The sequence below is a fragment of the Xyrauchen texanus genome, chromosome 2 (genome assembly GCF_025860055.1).
Source record: "Xyrauchen texanus isolate HMW12.3.18 chromosome 2, RBS_HiC_50CHRs, whole genome shotgun sequence".
Taxonomy (NCBI): Eukaryota; Metazoa; Chordata; class Actinopteri; order Cypriniformes; family Catostomidae; genus Xyrauchen; species Xyrauchen texanus.
In genome coordinates this window covers 2,139,941-2,159,354 of record NC_068277.1, presented here as the reverse complement: position 1 = coordinate 2,159,354, position 19,414 = coordinate 2,139,941, and the positions used below count along the sequence as shown (strand labels likewise).

Genomic DNA, 19,414 nt, shown 5'->3' with positions numbered 1-19,414 from the left:
CATGTCCCGACTAGCATTTGGACAGTCTGACATCACAGAAAATACTTGAACTTTATACTGTGTTTTTATTTTCTATTAAATGTCTTTAATATAATTATTAATGTGTAAATGATTGCACTTGGATTCTTCACACTTCATCATCTTCGTCTGCTTCTGTGTCCTGCCAGCTACAGTACATGTGTGTTGCACATGGATCATTGATAATGAGGTACATTTATATATATATTATCATATATATCATTAGTGCCATATCAGAGGGGGGTGATGGCAGCTACAGCACTAGGAAAGAAGCTGTGCTTTAGTCTGTTTGGGCTTTGTACCTCTTGGGACAAACAGATCTCTACGGTTTACCCGGTGCAGCTGGCACACCCCACCGTGGTGCAGTGGGAGAGGATGCCGTCTATGGTGCTGTGTTTAAGTTCACCAGGAGCTGTGTGGGTAGTCTCAAGAAGAATAGCCTCTGTTGTGCTCTTTTCACCAAGTGGGATGTGTGGCGGGACCATGAGAGATCTTTTGTTGTGTAGACTCTATGAACTTGATGTCGTTCACTCTCAACCTTCTCTCCGTTGAAGAGGGAGATGGGTGATCTTCCTTGTTCTCCTGAAGTCTTCAATGATCTCTGTGGTTTTAGTGGTGTTCAGGACCAGGTATGGACACCACAAATGTCTTTGTCCATAAAATAAGGCATTTGTGATCAAGAAATGAGTCCTGAATTGTAAGTTAAGCATAAAGCCTACTTTGTTCAGAGGCCTGTTTTATCAGATACAAATATAAGTACATATAAATAAGCAACATGAGAACATATGGTGTTGGTTGAAGGGAGATGGAAAGCAGAAAGTGGGTGAAAATGTTTCCAATGTTTTATTCTCCCCAATAATTTGGTATCATATGATGTCATCTTGCACATGTAAATTGATCATTAACATTTCTTTAGATTTCCATTTTTTTAATGCTGGAAAAACATTTTACAGAATGACATTTTATGTCCATTGGATATTATTTTCTCAAGGTATATCTTGAAAAATAAACATTTTATTTCAACCCCTATTAGGCTCATATTTAATATTGTGGGGCAGAGAAATGCTGTATGTATACCTGTTATATGACCATATTACCTGACTGACTTGCATTTTCATAATACCAGCATTTTCCTTACCAACTTCAACAGATCTCACTACCAACATTCAAACCAAACCTGCGCCCTTGGTACATCCATTTATGAGCATGAAATGGTGATGGGATAGAAGTCCTTGTATTGATCATCAATAATGCACTGAACAAGAAATCTGTAGTTGTCTCAACTAGACTTTATTCGCCAAACAAATTTAAACAAAGCAATTTTACTGAGTACAATTATTAATGTTTAATAGTGGAATTCCTGGTAAACAACTACATTACCCATGATTCAGCAGAGAACACGTATCAGAGAGTACTAATAACAAAACCACAAAACTATGCAATGGGAGAAAAGGTGCCTCAGGTTGTTCCTGGCAGGGTGCTCAGCCTTACAGGCTCCAAATGTTTAGGATTCAGTTATGGGGCCCCTGATGCCTGACAGGAACAAACCAAGGCATCTCTAAACAAAGTTCACAAAACAAAGCAAACCAAGTCGGTCCCCCTTCACCCTTAAACTGGCGGCTGTGGCACAGGTGGTAGATCGGGTTGGCTGCTAATCGTAGGGTGTTCGATTCCCAATGCCGAGGGGGGCTCCCGTCATTGTATACCAGAGCGGGCAGTGGGAGGATTTATATATGCTACTGTCCCTGTGTTGTCAGACTGGACTGGACCAAAACATGTTTGCCCCACCTCCGCAAGCTAGATGGCTAGATGATTGGTTCCTGGGTTCAGGGGCGCCACCCAGAAGTGCACATCGAATTAACGAAGTCGTGGAGGGCACATTTTGCGGCCCAAAGCCGCCTCTCCTAGTTGACCTGAAGCCCAATACAGCTGAGGTGCGTGAGCACCAGGTCCCTGTGTCCCTGTCCCCCACCTGGAAGTCGGCTTCAGGACTCAAAACTTGCCCTCTACGACTTTGTTGGTTGCACTTATGGGAAGAAAGCAGCCCGGGCAAGCATAGCGGTCAGCTCTGCGTCGGCCTCAGACTGGGTGGGCAGACCTGAAGGCAGCCCAGTCGAGTCCTCGGCGTATGACATCGCCAGTGTGCTCTCTGATGCAGTGATCAAGAACTTGTCTATGAGGTGAGCTGGTCTCACTGGAGTGTAACTACATCGACACAACGTCGAGTGAGTGACAGTAGGGGAACAAGTTTTAGTCACATATTTCATAAATAACATGAACGTACATTTAAAACATATTGAAAAATGAAACTCAATTACAAAGTAAACATTTCATGCTATATTAATAATTTCTCTCCTTTCTCATTCAGTTCAAGGACACATTATGATTGAAGATTTTATTGTAGAATTAAAAAATAATCCCACCCTTCAAAGATACTAAATGAGGTTTATTGAGACCGGCAAGTGCAGAAACGGTTAAAAACAACATCAGTGAAACAGCGCCCTCAACTGGCAACTGTTATGAACAACATGGCATAAAAATGGCATTAAGCCTCAATAATTCACTGAAACTAGAAAACTAGAACGAGCAACATGATTGACACATTTTTGTTTGTTGTTTACAGAGTCTAGAGATGTTACAGAGACCGGTGAGATATCTCAGGACACTATCAGGACATATCATTAATATCTCTCAGGGTTTAATATCTCTTATCATATTATGATAGGACATTTTCTACATACCTTTCCATGAAAATACGATGTGTGGATATAATCATACATAAATACAGAGGCATATGGATATTTATTTGAGATTATCACTGGAAAGATACAAAAAATAATCGAAATGATTAAAATTGAATACAAAATGACATCTTTTAGATGGAAAAGCCACAATACAGACCAGAGGATACACTATGTACATGTGACTTCCTGTTTCGGGGTGAATTATACACAGATTTTATGCAGATTTGAACTGTGTATATTATTACCTCCCACAGGGGTGTCAAAACATTTTCATTTGTGGGTCAAATGCACAAAACGTCGCGGGCTGCATTACTGTAATAATAATAAATAGATGTTAATTGTACTATTGTACGTTTAATATTATTCACATTTTAATGTTGTTGACGTCCGTTCAGTGTCACTGTGAGTCAGTGTACCTATAGAGGTGCTACTGAGCAGTGTTGGTGTGACCCATCACAATAATCACAACCAGATGAATAGTGATGAACTATTTCTGTTCTGCTGTTAGTTGCGTTACTAATATGATTTGATGAAAATAATTGTGCTTAATTGTATTTAATAGACACTCGTGTGCAGGCTGAGCGGATGAAGGAATTTGCCGACAGCTCGCCGGTCTCCTTCGGGAATGCACAGGCCTCATAGCGATGTATGTTCACTGTACATCTCGCCTTCAGATGCTAGCGACAGAATTTAGCTCTCTTATTTAAAGTCGTCGTATACGATGTTGTTGAGTCTCGAGCAACTGTATAAATGTAAAACATCCCCAACATCAACGACTACACATGATCAGAATTCAGATACAAAATACTGCGCTCAAACAAGACAACATTTCCAGCACATGATGTCAGAGTTTACCGGCATTAGGTGCCGATGTGTGAATGGTAATAGCAAAACAGAAAAAACACAGAAATGTGTTACTAGTAAAGGCAACTCAACGATTTTAGAGCCAAAACCCTAAACCCAACCATCAATAAGAAATCCTCTGAGTCACTCACCATCGATTATGTGATTGTGATTTACTTCCTGTTTCCCATAGTCAAGAAATATCACATACAATATAAATATTGAAATATTGAGTATATTGCTCTACTTGTAGTTTCGTCTCAGTAGATACTCAAGAATTAGTGAGTGGATTCAGTCAAGCTTCTCAGCAACTACCCAGTAATGGTTGACTAGAATCAGGTGATGCGACTGAATCATCTTGTGTTTTAAGACTGCTTGTATTACCCAGTAATTGTTGACTAGTATCAGGTGATGCGACTGAAACATCCAGTATTGTAAGACTGCTCGTATCTCCTACACCTGGATTAAATAGAGGAACAAGTACTCCAGAGAATTTGGTGTTGATGGTGAGGAGATGTTGAAAGTGTTTAACGTTGTAAAAAGACAGTTGACCGTTGTCATAATCTAACAGGACACCCAATTGTTCAGGTCTGGAGGACAGTGACAGAGTTATCTGTGGATCAGTGTTAGTGTGGAAACCATTTTTACCATCTGAACACAAGAACCAGAAACCACCTGATGGAGTTAAACGACTTTTGTCTGCTGAACGAAAATTACCATCTTTCTGCACACCAATTAACCAGTAATCTTTGGGAGGAACATTAATGCGTGCCAACTCAACCTCCCAATAATGACGACCAGAGCTGAATTTATTTGCTCCACATACACATAATTCATATGGAAATCCCTCGTTCTTCTGCACATATCCTGTAGTGTCTCTCACTGATTTGAGATCTTTAGTAATCATCAGATCTGGATGAGCAGTCTCACGGTCGAGAGTGATATTAACTGTGAGGAAACATAAATACATGTAAAACAATCATTCTTCATCTGAAACTCATTTGTGTGATTAAATATATTCAGTATATTAACAGAAATATCACACCTGCATCTGTTCTCAGATCTTCCATATTGATGTTCAACACATCTGAAATGAAAATGTTTTAGAGGAAAATACTGTTAATATTAATACAGTTCTCAACATAACTTATTTTTAACTCGTGTGGTTAGTGTTTGTCATTTATTAATTGAGTTTCCAAAGCTTTATTGATGGGATCACTGAATCTGTTGTATAGTCTCAGCATTCATATATCATATCTGTATTAGGGCTGGGATAAACGATTATTTTTTAAACGATTAATCTAACGATTCATTTTTCCAGTCCGATTCGATTTTGATTCGATTATCTCCCCATTAACTGACTAATAGCAATTTATACATGTTGATTTACATATCTGAATGAAAAAACATGAATTCCTTAACATTGCAATATATGTTTATTGCTCTTAAAATGCCAAAATAAAAGACTATACAAGTGCAAAGTAATGCATTCTTAGTCAGAGGTAGCATTCAATAAAACCTTGATGCTTCTTTCAGATTAAAATAACAACAACTTGATGTCTAGCATTCAATACAAAAATAAAAAGGTCACCCAAAATACTTTAGAGCAATTGAAAGAATACAGTAACCAATGTAAACTTGAGGGCTTTAAGCTAATACAGAGAGTGCTTTTCCAACAAAAAATAAATAATGAAAATAAACATTCAGAATTCAACATTTATGTTGAACATACTGAAAAAAAGCATCTTCATTCACATGCAAATAACAACTTACACTCTGACACTTTCCTTTCACCTTAAGAATACTGTGTGTGTGTGCGCGCGTGCGCGGCGCCTCTTCAGGTGCTGGTGCATTGCCGTGATGCTAGAATGGAAGGCCATCTCCATTTTGCAAATATCACGGAATCACGGAACATATCACGGAATTGTTTCCTTTAATGTAAAAGAATTCCCATACTTTAGAGGAACGAGTGCGTGCCGCCTTGCACTTCTGATAGTCTGAGGAGCCACTCGTGTTGCTACTACTCTCCAGCGCCGCCATCTTTGTTTTGGGTCTGACGAATCGACGCGCATATTTTGCGTCGATGTATTTTTTGCGTCGACGTCATCGCGTTGTCCCAGCCCTAATCTGTATGTAAACTCAATGTGTGTCTTCCTGAATGAACTGATCAATGTTCACCACTACATTTACTTTCTGAAACGTGTGTTACCACAAGCTTTTCTGTGTCTCTTCATTTATACAGTTTGGGTTTCTCCTACATTATACTTTTACATGTTGAACAATTTCATATACAATTATTTCAAACAAACAACTTGAAGTTTCATCCTACCATTGTCTTCTCTCATGTTCCCCATTGCTCCATCCTCACAAGCTAAAGACCATTACATATGACAGTTTCATTATGATTCTCAAAATGCTCTTTTCATAATGTTTCCAATGTGAAGTATGAAATATCAGTCAATATGTACTATTTATAAACTTTATTTGACGTGTGGATAACTTACGTTGTTCAGTTGACTTCTTCACTGCACAAAAGATACAAAAATCTATAAGCACATGAAGTATTGATTATGTAATAAATGCTGTTGTGAAGTCTCTAAAAATCAGACCCTACCTGTTAATTTCTGTCTGTATTTGTATATGATAAAAGCCGCCAAACCCAACAGAGCACAAATGAGAAAGGTGATAAAAAGTGCCTTCCATGGACCTGATGTGACCTCTGAAAGACAAAAACACATGAGTTTAAACTCCTTCAACTCTGAAGCGAAATGTATAAATCCAATTATATTTCCTCAAGTGAAAGTCAATAGAGCTGTCTGGTGATGTTGTGTAACCTGAGGGGATGCTGGGGTGTAGGTAAATAGGTGCTTCTCTGTGTTGTCCAGTTTTGAGTGCCAGTAAACAGGAGATGAGTCGAGTTTCAGAGGGAGAGATGATCATCCAGCTCTGGACAGAGAACATCCCATCTGCTTCACGACTGACAGACACTCGTCCAGGAGAGAGAAGCTTTCTGTCTTCTGACATCCACCTGAGGTTTGGCTCTGGAAACCAGCCGCTGGATCTACAGCTCATGTTCACCTTATCTTCAGATACCGGCTTTGGAATCAGGTCAGGAGTGGATCCTAATGCTGAGAGGAGAATTTTGGGTTCAGTTGTAACCATGGTCCTCTGAGGGAGATGAGTGAAACATCTCACTATGGGGACATATGGTGGTCATCCATGAAGCCCTATGTAATCACGCCTAACAGGAAACCCCGCCCCTTCCCTATATAATCATTAACACTGGGCCAAAATGGCATACATTACAGTATTATGATATCCAGTTTATAGAACCTCACAAATGTGTGCAGGGAGGCCCAATCGGTTGCCGCTCAGACATCCTCCATGGAGATTCCTTTAAATAGAGCCCAAGAAGCAGCCATTCCCCTTGTTCACGCCCCCTGATAATGACTGTCCCTTCACTGAGTAAGCCAATTTAGTGACTTCTACTATCCAGTGAGAAAGTCGTTGTTTTGACAAAGGAGGAGGGTATAAAGCTGGGATTTCCATCTCTGCTTGAATATCCAGGTTTAATCACTTTGGGTACAATCGCTGGGTTGGGGCGTAACTTGGCCTTGGAGAAATTTTGTGTGAATCTGAGACATGCAGGTTTAACTGCGAGTGTATGCAGTTCACTGACATGCCTCATTGTGGCCAAGGCCAGCAGTACTGTATATAAGACAATCTTTATATCAGCTTTCTCCATTGGCCTTTCATGGCCCTATTTACGATAGGATGTGACTCCACTGTCTTGTCATTAAGCCCTAAATAACTAGATGAAATTGCTGCCAGGTAAACCTTAATAGTGGAGAATGCTCTTTCCTGATCCAGCATCTCCTGAAGAAACGTGAGAATATCTGGAATTGTAGAAAGAAAAGGAACTATTTGGTTTCCCTGACACCATTTTAATCTTTTCCATGTCATCTCTTACAGAGACCTAGTGGAGCTCGCTCTGGTGCTTTGAATAGTGAAAATCACATTTTGTCTTGAGTGAGTGCCCTCATGTCTGTTTATATTTGCTGTTTGTATACTACTGTTGTGTTGTCTGATCTGATCAACACATGACAGCCTCGTATTTTTGAAAACAAAAAAATTAACGTTTTAGCACTAGTGACACAGCTTGACATTTACATTTATGCATTTGGCAGACGCTTTTATCCAAAGCAACTTACAGTGCACTTATTACAGGGACAATCCCCCCGGAGCAACCTGGAGTTAAGTGCCTTGCTCAAGGGCCCAACAGTGGCATCTTGGTGGTGCTGGGGCTTGAACCCCCAAACTTCTGGTCAGTAACCCTGAGCCTCAACCACTGAGCCACCACTGCCCCATTAGCTTGCAGACCCCTGCCATATACCATTCACAGGGTGTCCTTCCATGACAGCCCCCCAGCCCTGAGAGAACGTGTCGGTGGTGACAACCTTGCAGTCTGATATTGCGCCCATAGTCACCCCTTCCTGTGGAAAGCTCCTGGTTCGCCAGACGCACAGCGCCCTGATACAGTGAGCTGATACACACACTCTTAAATGTAGGTGTCTGGAGGGATTCAACTTCTGAGATTTCACCCGTCTCTGAAACTTCCTCATAAACAAAAGTCCCAATGGCACTTCTACTATAGCAGAAATTTAAAGAGTGAAAGTTCTGTCTATAGCTCTCTGACATAATTGCCTTGCAACAGGGATACAGACATATCCTCTTTCAACTCTGGAATGTAGGCTAAAAGCAGAGTGACTACGTTTATAGCCCACCCCATCTGCGCTGCAGACTTGTAAAGTTTCTCAAAAATCAAGGCTGAGAAGCGATCCAATTTGTGAGGCAGCTTAGGGGCAATGGAGGATAAATCAAACGCTGATCTTGGACCCTAAACGGACGCTAACCAGACACGACACAATACCATGATATTCATACACTAAAACGATTATAAATGACAGTAAATGCAGATCTTACAACAGTCATGCGGCAGTGTTTTGCAGAACCACGATATAGACGATACTCTAAAATTACTACCCGCTGACACTTTTCTACCAGTATACCATTTTAACCCTTTATACTCTACTCCTATTTGACAAATGATGATAAACATAATTAGTTATCACGAGTAACGTTATTGACGTCAAACCTGTCACAATTCCTCTTGACCTCAGTAGACATTCAATATGGCAGACCAGTCACCTGGACTAATATGATGATACTTTTATCAATATTCTTCTAAATAAAGATTCGGAGAGATTTCTCCTTTGTGTTCCAGAAGACAGAAAGTTATACAGGTTTGGAATGACATGAGGAAGATTAAATTATAATTTTTAGGTGAACAATTTACTAATAAATATTCTGAAATATCCTGAATCCTGAAAATATCTTGCGCTGACTCACCAGTAACGTTGAGAGATACAGTTTGACTGTCGTATGTCTTGTCTCCGCTCACATAACAGTGAAAAACACCATCATCTTGAACTGTGAGTTTGTCCAGCTGCAGAGAAACATCTCCATCCTTCAGTCCTCCAGACTGTGCTGAGCGCAGGCCCAGAGAACTCCGGTTCCTGTAATGTTCCTCCTGGACGTCCTGGATCTTCCCATCACGATAGAAGAGAACAGGAGTGTTGAAGTGTTTTGGACGATACCAGCGAATCTCCAGAGCTTCAGCGTTCTGAGGAGGAGAGATCCAGCAGGGGAGAGTGACTGTAGATCCCACCTGACCCGCTATCTCATCTTCAGGTACCACAACACTCAACGACACTGACAGAGAGAGACAGATGCAATTATATATTCTGTATTAGTCTTAGTATACAGTTGAAGTCAGACGTTTGCATGCACTTTGCTGAAGCCATTAAAACTAATTTTTGGGGGTCTGGGTTTGAATCCAGGGTGTGCTGAGTGACTCCAGCCAGGTGTCCTAAGCAACCAATTGTCCCGGTTGCTAGGGAGGGTAGAGTCACATGGGGTAACCTCATCGTGATCGCTATAATGTGGTTCTCGCTCTCGGTGGGGCGTGTGGTGAGTTGTGCGTGGATGCCGTGGAGAGTTGCGTGAAGTCTCCACACACACTCAACAAGTCACGTGATCAGATGCGCAGATTGACGGTCTCAGACACGGAGGCAACTGAGATTCGTCCTCCACCACCCGGATTGAGACAAGTCACTACGCCACCACAAGGACATAGAGTGCATTGGGAAGTTTTGGCATCTAATTTGTGCATGGCATGGGGGTTTTTCCAACAATGGTTTACAGACCGATTGTTTCACTTTTAATTGACTATATCACAATTCCAGTGGGTCAGAAATTTACACACACTAAGTTAACTGTGCCTTTAAGCGGGTTGGAAAATTCCAGAAAATGATGTCAAGACTCATTCTGTCTCCTAGAGATGAACGTAGTTTGTGTGAAAAGTGCAAATCAATCCCAGAACAACAGCAAAGGACCTTGTGAAGATGCTGGAGGAAACAGGTGGACGAGTATCTAGATCCACAGCAAAACCAGTCCTATATGGACATCACCTGAAAGGCTCAGCAAGGAAGAAGCCGCTGCTCCAAAACCACTATAAACAAGCCAGAATACAGTTTGCAAGTGCACATGGGGACAAATATCTGACTTTTGGAGAAATGTCCTCTGGTCTGATGAAACAACATTGAACTGTTTGGCCATAATGACCAGCGTTATGTTTGGAGGAAAAAGGGTGAAAAATGGCTTCAGGACAACAAGGTCAAGGTATTGGAGCGGCATCACAAACTCCTGACCTCAATCCGATAGAAGATTTGTGGGCAGAACTGAAGAAGCGTGTGTGATTAAAGAGGACTACAAACCTGACTCAGTTACAGCAGTTCTGTCTGCAGGAATGGGACAAAATTCCAGCAACTTATTGAGAGAAGCTTGTGGAAGGATTCCCAAAACATTTCACCCAAGTTAAACAATTTAAAGGCAATGCTCACCAAATACTAACAAAGTGTGTGTAAACTTCTGACCCACTGGGAATGTGATAATAAAGCTGAAATAAATAATTCTCTACTATTATTCTGACATTTCACATGATTAAAATAAAGTTGTGATCCGAACTGATCTAACACAGAGAATGTTTCTATAATTACATGTCAGGAATTGAGAAAGACTTTAATGTATTTGGTTAAAGTGTATGTAAACTTCTGACTTTAACTGTATTTCACTACTGTACATGAGTCATTTCACTATACTGATTCTAAACATGATATTTCTACATATTACAAACACTTCTCAGGATTGAATACTCCAGGGTGAATTACGGTAATTATATTCTTTGCACTTTAGACCTGAAATTTATGATCCTGTAATAGTTTATTGTAGGTGTGTAACATTACAAATGTCCCACTTTACAATATATATATATAAATATATAAATATATAGAAAACATAATCCATAGATTATCTGGTGCAGAAATGTAAACACACAGCAAGTAGACATATTTCAGTTATTCTATAATAATCATAATGATGTTTTAATTCTATATTTAATAACTCGTAAAATCCCGACAAACGTGTTTCTGTAATGTTTATTCTTACCAGAAGCATCTATGAGGAGAATCAGCAGAAACCCGCCAATTATAACCGATATCATACCTGTGAAAATACCAAGAATACTCAAATAACAAGAATTATGTGGGATTTTTCCAGAAACAGATGCACTATAAGATATAATTCAGTAAACAAACTCACTGCAGACAAAGAGATGTCCTTTATCAATTCAAATATCCTGTTTAATGTGATGATCTCAGCAGTAACACATTAAATACTGTAATACAGTAATATCTGAAAGATTAAACCCGATCTCGGAGAATGAAACGCGCTGTGATTTACTCATTTGCTTTCACTTTCCAATTCTACAGACCTTGGAGAAAGGTCTTGTCTAGAAGGTAACCCCACAGTTACCTAAAGTCTCGCGAGAGCCACATTGAACGTTCACACATTGTGTTTTTTGTGTTTTACACATTTGTTTATTTATTTATAATCCTACAGAAACCCTACTCTTGCACCCTATACCTGAACCCTACGAGTATATCGAACCCTAAACCTAACATTAGTAACAGGGAATGAGTCTCTCGCGAGACTTCGGCTGCCAGGGGGTTACCTTCTAGACACATCCGTGGAAAAACATCAGACGCGTTTGTTTACAGGCTGAAATACATGAATCTTGTCCATATTAATCAAATAAGTGTCAAATGTATTTCGCTGTAGTCCAACAATGAATCATCAAATTCACATCGTTCATATTGCTTTAATCGTTTATCGATATAGATCAGTCGATCTGAAAGACGTTTCACACCAAATATGGCAACAATGGACGATTGATGATTTCATCGGAAGAAAGAAGCGAATAACTGTGTAATATTTCCATAATATGTGACGATACTTTTGTCTTTGCGCCATTAAAATTTGGTCGTTATTATGAAATGTTTCCAGAACATTCTGAATTGTTAGCTGGATCATGTAGTCAACAGAAAAGACGTACTTTAATGAGAAACTGTCGATTTATTCAACAAAATGTTCTTTAATAACAGCATATTTGAGTAAAAAAATACTTTAGTAATAGTAATCTAACAGTTTAAATAAATAGATATGCTGAAGTTTGTACTATTCTTACTAGTTTTAATTAAGTTCCCATTACTCTCTAAATCCTAACGATATCATTAATAAAAATATTTAAGTGGTTCTATAAACTACTTGAAATGTCACATTTTGGAATCATAACTCTTACATTCTTTAAACTTTGGCTTCGAGTACTGCAAACTCAAAATTATAAACTACAAAATTGCAGCTGTGTGGAATACCCATAAGCCCCTGCACTTGAATAAATTAAAATAAATTGGTCAAAACAAGGGAACTTATGTAGATTTTTTAAAAATTATTATTTAACAATGTATATAGTTATATTTCTTATGACTATTGTTGTTGTTGTCGCTGGTTGATCATTATTATTTTGTGAAGTCACCATGAAGGTGATTAGCGTTACCTCTTTTCAAGATGGAGGACCCGCACCAGCTGACTTCATGACAGCTTCTTCCCCCAAGCAATCAGAGTTTTGACCTCTTGATCGCAGTTACTTTGTAATGTAAACAGTCTTCTCATTTTGTGTATACTGTATATTATCTTTATTGTATACAATCTCCTTATTTTGTGTGTGCTGTACATTGTATATTATTGTGTGTATATTGTGTTGTATAACAGATGTGTAAACTGTGTGGTGTAAATAAGATTGTAATTGTCATACTGCTGTTGCTTGGAACTGCACCCGAGACTTTCACCCACTGTTGCATTTGTGTATATGGTTGAGTGACAACAAGAGAGTACATTACTGTAAAAAGTACAACTATTGTTAAAATGACAGTTAAAACAATAATCAGGCTTTCCCAGAATTCCCTGCATGACCCATCATATTTCATTAGTGATAATGTCTCTACATGTTTATTGTATTATTTTAATTTCACACACGTTACCCTGATGGTGTTTAGCGTTTGTGTGAGTGATAATGTCTCTGCAGGCCAAGGCACTAAAAGAACTGCACGTGGGTAGTCCTGATTCCGATGTGCTGTAGGAGCTGCGCTCGGCAACCGACCTCACCCTCAGGGCGACGAAGGTCACAGCGCGAGCACTCGGGTTGCAATGTCCACCTTGGTGGTCCAGGAACGCCACCTGTGTCTGAATCTGGTCGAGATTATGGATGCCAGCAAAGCCAGCTTCTTAAAATACCATCTCCTAGATTGGACGTTTCAGCGACACCGCTGAGGACTTCGCCCAGCAGTTCTCCGCAGTGAAGAAGCAGATGGAGGCCATTCAGCACATCTCTCGAGCCGGCACGAGGACCTGGAAGGCTCCTAAGCGCCCCTGAGACAGACGGCCCAGGGAGCGAGACGTCCGCTACGGAGCTGGTATCCAGACCACTCCATCCCCCGCTGGAGGGCCGGGAGGTAAATCCTTTTCTCTTTTGTTCGCCGTACTCAAAAAGAGAGTGGTTTCCTCACTCCTTTGGTCACATAATCGGTGTCCACAACCGGCATTGTCACGGCCGGCGGACACTGAGCATCCGCTGCCAGGGCCCTGCGAACACTGCCTCCCCACCTTCGCATGCCCGGCCGTGCCACACCTACTACCCGCCGGTTGTGACGAGTCTCGAGGGCGGCCCAAGAGGCCCTCCTCCTCAGTTGCTAACCCGTCCTATGCTGGTTTCGCATAGCAAGCACAGCCGCCTCAGGTCGAAGCAACACTCCCTGACGTGATGTCGCCTACTCCCCCTGCCGCAAGGCCCCACCCCCAGGTACGTCAGATGCGATCGTTACCCTGATAGTATTTAGTGTTTGTGTTAGTGACACTGAGCACCATCTCTTTTTGTAAAGTAAGGTTGTTCTGTAAAGTTGTTTACATTTTAACTGTATTACTGTATAAGTGTAGAAAAAGCATTCTTACCAAAATACGGTCTACTAAAGATTCATGTTGTCAAGAGAAAATATGTTCTTTAATGAGAAAGTTTGCCGATTTATTCAACAAAATGTCCTTTAATAACAGCATAGTTGAGTTAAAATATATATATGACTCCCTAATGACCGACATGCTTGCCCGGGCCGCCGTGAGGGTGGGGTTGGACTGGAATCCTTTCTTCCCAGAGGTGCATGATGAGCTGACGAGGTCGTGGAGGGCAACTTTCACTGCCCGCAACCGGCCCACGGGTACTCGGAGCTCCCCCAGGTGGACAGAGTAGCTGAGATCCACCTGTGTCCGGAAAACACCGCAACCTTGTGGGATCGCCCGGTGCTCCCCTCCAAGGCCTGTAGGATGACGTCGTCACTGACCGCCAAAGCCTACAGCGCCACTGGACAGGCCGCCTCCACCCTGCATGCCATGGCCCTCCTGCAACTCCACCAGGTCAAGGCACTAAAATATCTGCACTTGAGTATTCCTGACCCCGATGTGCTGCAGGAACGTCACCTGTGTTTGAACCTGGTCGAGGTGCGGGAGGTCGACAAAGCCTGGTTTCTCAATGCCCCCATCTCCCAGCTTGGCCTATTCAGCCACACCATCAACGAATTTGCCCAGCAGTTTTCGGTGGTGAAGAAACAGACGGAGGCCATATCTCATATCATGCTTCACCGGTGTTCCAGCACGAACTGTGCTCCGTCTGCTTGCTGAGGGCATCCCCCTGCGGCTTCCAAACATCAGGCAGCTCCGCCTCAACCTGGGCCCAGCTCTCAGCCTCAGCGTCGAGCGCACGCCCCCTGTCTCTCGGCCGTCCTTGAGGACCCAGAAGGCTCCCGAGCGTTCCTGAGACGGACGACCCAGGGAACAAGACGTTTGCTCCAGAGCTGGTAAACAGACCACTCCATCCCATGGTGGAGGGCCGGGAGGAGAATCTTAATTTACGTTTATTTCCTTTGCCTTCATTCTCATTAAAAGAGCTATTTCCTCATTCCCTGGGTCATTTGGCCCACATATGCCGTTCTCATGGCAACGAGGCGCCAAACATCGGCAGTCCTGGCACCTTGGATCCAGATCCCTTGCCTCCGGACCCACGAATGCTCCCGGTTCAGAGCATCTCTTTTCTCAGCATGTAGTTAGACTCAGTCTCAATGACAGCGACCTCACCAACAAGTTCTGGTCACCAAAGACACGTCCAAATGGGGTTGGGGTGCCGTGTGCAACGGGCATGCAGCCACCAGCTCCTGGACAGAGCCCCGGCTGGGTTGGCACATCAACTGCCTAGAGTTGCTGGCTGTAATTCTTGCCCTGTGGAGGTTTCTCCCGCTACTTCGGGGCAAGCACTTCTTGATCTGTTCAGACAGCACCATTATGATAGCATACATAAATCGCCTCTCATCACATGTCGCAACTCGCCCGCCATCTCCTCCTTTGAAGTCAGCAGCGACTCATATCCCGGGCAACCTCATCACGGCAGCAGAGGTGCTGTTGTGAGAGGGCACGCTCAGTGGAGAGTGGAGGCTCCACCCACAGGTGGTCCAGCTGATATGGAAGCGGTTCGCCAAAGCACAGGTAGACCTCTTCGCTTCCCAAGAGACCTCCCACTGCCCACTCTGGTACTCCCTAGCAGAGGCTCCCCTCAGGACACAGCTAGCCCCGGGGTCTGCGCAAGTACACATTTCCCCCAGTGAGTCTACTTGCACGGGTGCTGTGAAAGGTCAGGGAGGATAAGGAACAAGTCACTCTAGTGACCCCTATTGACCCACGCAGACATGGTTCTCAGATCTCACGCTCCTGGAGACAGCCCCTCCCTGGCGAATTCCACTGAGGAAGGACCTTCTTTCTCAGGGACGGGGCACCCTCTGGCATCTGCGCCCAGACCTCTGGCCCCTAAACGCGATGCAGAAGATCTAAGTGGTCTACCACCTGCTGTTGTAGACATGATCAACCAAGCCAGAGCTCCCTTTACCAGGCAACTTTATGCCCTGAAGTGGCACTTGTTCGCGAATTGGTGTACTTCCCGATCTGAAGACCCGCAGAGATGCACAGTTGTGTCAGTGCTCTCCTTTCTGCAGAAAGAGGCTGTCCCCCCCTCTACCATGAATGTTTATGCTGCCGCTATATCGGCTCACCACGACGCAGTGGACGGTTAAGTCCTTATGGAAGCATGACATTATCATCAGGTTCCTTAGAGGCGCCCGGAGACTGAACCCTCCCAGGCCATGCCTGTTCCCCTCATGGTATCTCTCTGTGGTCCTCTCCTGTGGACCTGCAAGCGTTCTCTGTCAGTGACACTTGCCTGGATTTCGGTCCAGCAGACGCCCATGTCATCCTAAGACCACGACTGGGCTACGTGCCCAAGGTTCCTACGACCCCCTTCAGGGACTAGGTAGTGTACCTGCAAGCGCTGCCCCGGGAGGAGGCAGGGACGATTTTTTGTTCCACATCATCTGCTGTCAGACCCAGCCTTTTCATTGCTGTGTCCGGTGCGTGCTTTGCATACCTATGTGGGCGACATGCAGAGCTTTAGATGTTCTGAGCAGCTCTTTGTCTGTTTTGGTGAACAGCGGAAAGGGAACGCTGTCTCCAAACAGAAGCTTGCCCACTGGGTCGTCGACGCCATCGCCTTGGCCTATCAGACCCAGGCCATGCCTGCCCCCTTGCGGGTCCGAGCACACTTGACGAGAAGTGTGGCATCCTCATGGGTATTGGCCAACGGCACCTCCCTAGCACACATCTACAGAGTGGCGGGCTGGGCAACAATTTAGCGGAGTAAATTCAGTGGAGGAATTCACGACCAGACCACTACGAGTACTAACTACTCTGTACTGGAATAGGTGCTCCACAGGGTTGGCCTTCACGGATTACACAACGTCGAGTGAGCGACAGACAGGGTACATCTAGGTTACTATTTTAACCTCCGTTCCCTGATGGAGGAAATGAGACGTCGTGTCCCCCCAAGCCACAACGCTGGCCAAGCCACTGTAATGGCCGAACCTTATTCTCGGCTCCTCAGTGCCAAATCTGAATGGACAGATGCGCGATTCCCTCCTTTTATAAACGTATGTCTGGGGGAGGGTCATGAAAATTCTGTCTGGCAATTTCTCATTGGCCTTTTCTCAAGTTCAGAGGTAACCGAGGCCTTCAAGAAAGACCCCTAGCATTGCTTCATTCGACACAATGTCTCGTTCCCTCCATCAGGGAACGGAGGTTACAATAGTAACCTAGACGTTTCCTCCTGCAATATGAAAATGTACTTTGGATGCTAACAAACAAAAAACTCAATGATAGTACCAACACACAATTTTTTTTGTAAGTATAGAGAAATTCCTTCCCGAGTTAGCAGATGTAAATTAGATTGTGATTTCCAGATAAAAAGATCCAGAACAGACACCTCAGGGATGTATACATGTGCTATCTGCTGATTCAGAAGATGGAAATAACTTCAATCAATCAGACGGTTTGTAGAAGGAATAACCATTTTTAATTGGTCAAATTGATCATAACGATAACTCATTTAAGCACTTATGAGTATCATGAGTAACAAAACCGCCTCTTGTTTTACCTGAAAGTGAAATGTGGAATCTAGTTTCTCTTCAATCTCCTAGAACTCAAGCATTCAGAGACAGTATTTACCAGCGCAACACCTTTCTGTTGCCGATTCTGTTGCGATCTGCGCTTTAATGTGCTATCACGTGACCTGTCTTATGACAATAAAAACACTCACAGGTTTCGTTCAGCTTTCTGCTATCCTGCTTATATCCTGCTGTGATTTAACAGAAGAAGTTTTTTCCAGTATGCGCCATTGAAAATACATTCTTATGCATAAGCACAAATTCATCCGCTAATACTGGAGATTGAGAAAGGGTCACCAATACAATACATTCAGGTAGAGATGAGCTTTTCTCAACCTTCACAGAAAGTAGAGACGCTGCTGGGCTTTCTTGGTTATGGAGCTGGTGTTGAGGGACCAGGTGAGGTTCTCCGCCAGGTCAAGGAATTTGGTGCTCTTGATGATCTCCAAAGAGAAGCCGTCAATGTTCGGGAACACGGCCTTGAAGCATGTTGGAACAACGGCACTGCTCAGAGAGATGTTGAAGATGTCATTAAGAACATCTGCCAGCTGGTCTGCACATCCTCTGGACACTCTGCCAGTAATGTTGTCTGGTCCAGCTGCCTTCCGTGGGTTGACTCTACAGAGTTTTCCTCACATCAGCCGTGGTAAGGCATAGCACCTGGTCATTGGGAAGAGGAGCAGATACATCATTCTGCACCTCAAACCAAGTGTAGAAGTCGTTCAGTGCATCTGGTGTTTAATAAACAATTTTCAGAAAAAGGACCCATCTAAAGTGACTAAATATATTTCATATTTACAGGTAAAGTTTCCCTGGACACATATAATGATGAAACATGCACATTTTAGGCTAGCACATCAGACCCTCAACCATTAGCCCATCACAACTCTAATTCCGAGGTCCCCCTCGTGCTGCCATAACGGCGCCAACCCGCATCTCAGGACAGCATTCAGAGATGATATTCTTCAGCACAATTGTACAGAGCGGTAATCTGAGTTAGACTTTATCAGTTCAAAGTTGCACTGAAACATATGAAAACTTAAATCATGTCACTGCGCATGCGGGAAATCCCTGTTGCAATTGTCCTCGTGTTCATCGCCGGACACCAATCCTGAGTAAACTTCCCTTCGCCTTTGAAGGAACGCAATGTGATGGTTGTACAAAGTGACATTTATTATTGAACAACGCTATCAAAGTGAGGATCAAGTATAACAAGGGCCGCCATCTTGATTGTTTTGGTTGGCGAGATCACATGACTGCGTCACGTGCCAACAGATACATTATCACTTTCAGGTATATATAGATTGTTCCCCTTCCTGAGCCTTCGTGAGAAGGGAGTCGGGTGCCTCAGGTTATTCCTGGCAGGCTGCTCAGCATTACAGGCTCCATATGTTTAGGATTAGGGTTGGGATGGGGTCATGCTGCCTGCCTGGAACAAACAGAGGTGCCTTTGTACAATGGGCGAAACTTCACTAATGTTTTGCCCACTTTCTGTGGCTAATTGGCATATAGATTCAGTATATATTAGGAGGTACACACTCGATATGACTGCACATCCTAGCACAAAAATGAATTGTGTGGAGCAGTGCACGTGTAGTTACACACATGTCCCGGGCATAATAAACAGGGGAGCAGATTTACTGTATGCAGAATGAAGACTTCGAGAAATGTGGGCAAGCTGCTGTAAATGCACAACTGCTGTCTGAACCAGTTTCAAAAGCAGAACTATGAAAGAGAGACACTGAGTGTCCATTCAGCCAATGA

The 19,414-nt window shown here is 43.0% G+C and overlaps 1 protein-coding gene across 1 annotated transcript; it reads right to left on the bottom strand.

Annotated features, from left to right (window-relative positions):
• Positions 1 to 3,909: 3,909 nt before the first annotated feature.
• LOC127653542 (butyrophilin subfamily 1 member A1-like) lies at positions 3,910 to 11,476 on the bottom strand. The gene is made up of 9 exons (XM_052140243.1): positions 11,325 to 11,476; positions 11,172 to 11,228; positions 9,015 to 9,377; positions 6,440 to 6,733; positions 6,220 to 6,324; positions 6,110 to 6,130; positions 5,935 to 5,976; positions 4,651 to 4,692; positions 3,910 to 4,553 (listed from the first exon to the last, which is right to left on the bottom strand). The coding sequence occupies exons 2-9, from the start codon at positions 11,224 to 11,226 to the stop codon at positions 3,910 to 3,912; spliced, it is 1,566 nt and encodes a 521-aa protein (XP_051996203.1). The 5' UTR covers positions 11,227 to 11,228; positions 11,325 to 11,476.
• Between the last annotated feature and the right edge of the window lie 7,938 nt (positions 11,477 to 19,414).